At 47.8% G+C, this 2848-nt stretch overlaps 1 protein-coding gene across 1 annotated transcript; it reads right to left on the bottom strand.

The window, feature by feature from the left end:
* Window positions 1-325: 325 nt before the first annotated feature.
* On the bottom strand, window positions 326-1337 carry LOC104618620 (the record flags this gene model as incomplete). The annotated part of the gene is made up of 2 exons (XM_010284259.1): window positions 452-1337; window positions 326-398 (listed from the first exon to the last, which is right to left on the bottom strand). Coding segments are annotated over exons 1-2 (959 nt in total), but the record flags the coding sequence as incomplete, so codon positions are not given.
* Between the last annotated feature and the right edge of the window lie 1511 nt (window positions 1338-2848).

Raw genomic sequence — 2848 nt, 5'->3', positions numbered from 1 at the left:
GTAACTGTATTTGCACTGTTTTTATTATTGCATTGGCATATATACAATATACATCTATAACAACCTGCCGTCTGCGGCCTCTTCCTGCGCCGCCCCGGCGCCGCGCACGCGCCCCACATTTTGAGGGATTCCGGGCACGATTTGAGGGATTTGGGGCCCAATTGGGGGGATTTCGGGAGGAATCGGGGGGGGTTCGGTTGCGGTTGGTGGGGGTTCAGCCCAAATTTGTGGGGTTTCAGGCCGAATTTGAGGGGTTTCAGCCCAAATTTGTGGGGTTTCAGGCCGAATTTGAGGGGTTTCAGCCCAAATTTGTGGGGTTTCAGGCCGAATTTGAGGGGTTTCAGCCCAAATTTGTGGGGTTTCAGGCCGAATTTGAGGGGTTTCAGCCCAAATTTGTGGGGTTTCAGGCCGAATTTGAGGGGTTTCAGCCCAAATTTGTGGGGTTTCAGGCCGAATTTGAGGGGTTTCAGCCCAAATTTGTGGGGTTTCAGGCCGAATTTGAGGGGTTTCAGCCCAAATTTGTGGGGTTTCAGGCCGAATTTGAGGGGTTTCAGCCCAAATTTGTGGGGTTTCAGGCCGAATTTGAGGGGTTTCAGCCCAAATTTGTGGGGTTTCAGGCCGAATTTGAGGGGTTTCAGCCCAAATTTGTGGTGTTTTGGCCCAAATTTGTGAGGTTTCAGGCCGAATTTGAGGAATTTCAGCCCAAATTTGTGGGGTTTCAGGCCGAATTTGAGGAATTTCAGCCCAAATTTGTGGGATTTCGGCCCAAATTTGTAGTGTTTCAGGCCGAATTTGAGGGATTTCAGCCCAAATTTGTGGGGTTTTGGCCCAAATTTGTGGGGTTTCGGCCCGAATTTGAGGGATTTCGGCCCAAATTTGTGGGATTTCGGCCCAAATTTGTAGTGTTTCAGGCCGAATTTGAGGGATTTCAGCCCAAATTTGTGGGGTTTTGGCCCAAATTTGTGGGGTTTCGGCCCGAATTTGAGGGATTTCGGCCCAAATTTGTGGGATTTCGGCCCAAATTTGTAGTGTTTCAGGCCGAATTTGAGGGATTTCAGCCCAAATTTGTAGCATTTCAGGCCGAATTTGAGGGATTTCAGCCCAAATTTGAGGGGTTTCGGCCCAAATTTGTAGCGTTTCAGGCCGAATTTGAGGGATTTCAGCCCAAATTTGTGGGGTTTCGGCCCAAATTTGTGGCGTTTCAGGCCGAATTTGAGGGGTTTCAGCCCAAATTTCTGGGTTTTCAGTCTGAATTTGAGGGATTTCAGCCCAAATTTGAGGGATTTCGGCCCAAATATGTGGCGTTTCGGGCCGAATTTGAGGGATTTCAGGCCCATTTTGCAGGATTTTGGGCCCAATTTGGAGAATTTTAGACCAAATCGGGGGGATGGCAGGCGGAATCGGTGGGATTTCAGTCCGAATCTGGGGGATTTTGGCCCCGCTTTGCAGGATTTCAGGCACAATTTGGAGGGGTTTAGGCCAAATTTCTGGAATTTCAGGCCAAATCGATGGGATTTTAGCCCAAATTGGTGGGATTTCGGCTCCACTCTCAAGATTTCAGGCCAAATTTGCAGGATTTCAAGCAGATTTGCAGATTTTAGGCCAAATTTCTGGGATTTTGGCCCCACTTTGCAGGATTTCAGCCTGATTTGGAGGATTTTAGGCCCAATTTTGGGGATTTCAGGATGAATCAGTGGGATTTTGGTCCCAATCACTGGGCTCTCAGCCCACATTGGCAGGTTTTCACGCCCAGTTGGGAGGATTTTAGGCCAAATTTGAGGGATTTCAGGCCCAATCGGTGGATTTTAGTCCCACTTGGGATTTCGGCCCCACTTTGCAGGATTTCAGGCACAATTTGGAGGATTTTAGACCCGATTTCTGGAATTTGAGGCCAAATTGGTGGAATTTTGGTCCCAACGGGCAGGGTTTCGGCCCCGCTTCGCAAGATTTCCTGCCAAATTTACAGGATTTCAAGCAGATTCGCACATTTTAGTCCAAATTTGTGGAATTTTGGCTCCACTTTGCAGGATTTTGAGGCCTGATTTGCTGAGTTTTGGCCGAAATTTGCAGGTTTTAATCCCAGTCGGTGGGATTTCAGGCCAAGTTTGAGCGATTTTAGTCCCAATTTTGGGGATTTCAGGCCAAATCAGTGGGATTTTGGTCCCAATTTGCAGGATTTTAGCTCCAATTTCTGCAGTTTTAGGCCAAATTGGTGGAATTTTGGTCCCAATTGGCAGCATTTCGGCCCCACTTCACAAGATTTCGCCAAATTTGCAGGATTTCAAGCAGATTTGCAGATTTCAGGCCAAATTGGTGGGGGTTTGGCTCGCATTTGCAGGATTTGAAGCCCAGTTTGCAGTATTTTGCCCAAATTTCCGGGTTTTCAGGCCAAAATGGCAGGATTTCAGGCCTGAGTTGCAGGATTTGGGGCCAAATTAATGGGATTTTGGCCCAGATTTGCAGGATTTTAGGCTGAATTTGGAGGATTTCAGGCCAAATTTGCAGGATGGCAGGCCAAATTTGGAGCATTTCAGGCCAAAGTTGCAGGATTTTCATGCAAATTTGCAGGATTTTGGCACAAATTTGCAGGATTTCAGGCCAAATTTGCAGGATTTTGGCACAAATTTGCAGGATTTCAGGCCAAATTTGCAGGATTTCAGGCCAAATTTGCAGGATTTTGGCACAAATTTGCAGGATTTCAGGCCAAATTTGCAGGATTTGCGTCTGGAGTTGTGGGATTTGAGGCCAATTTTGCAGAATTTGGGTCTTAATTTGCCCAAGGGCGGCCCAAATTTGCAGGATCCCCCCCCAAGTTTGCAGGGAACCCCCTGCCTGGGTGGGGGGTCCG

The sequence above is a fragment of the Phaethon lepturus genome, unplaced genomic scaffold, assembly GCF_000687285.1.
Source record: "Phaethon lepturus isolate BGI_N335 unplaced genomic scaffold, ASM68728v1 scaffold36653, whole genome shotgun sequence".
Classification (NCBI taxonomy): domain Eukaryota; kingdom Metazoa; phylum Chordata; class Aves; order Phaethontiformes; family Phaethontidae; genus Phaethon; species Phaethon lepturus.
The sequence above is the reverse complement of the archived record's forward strand: the minus strand, read 5'-3'. Positions and strand labels throughout refer to the sequence as shown.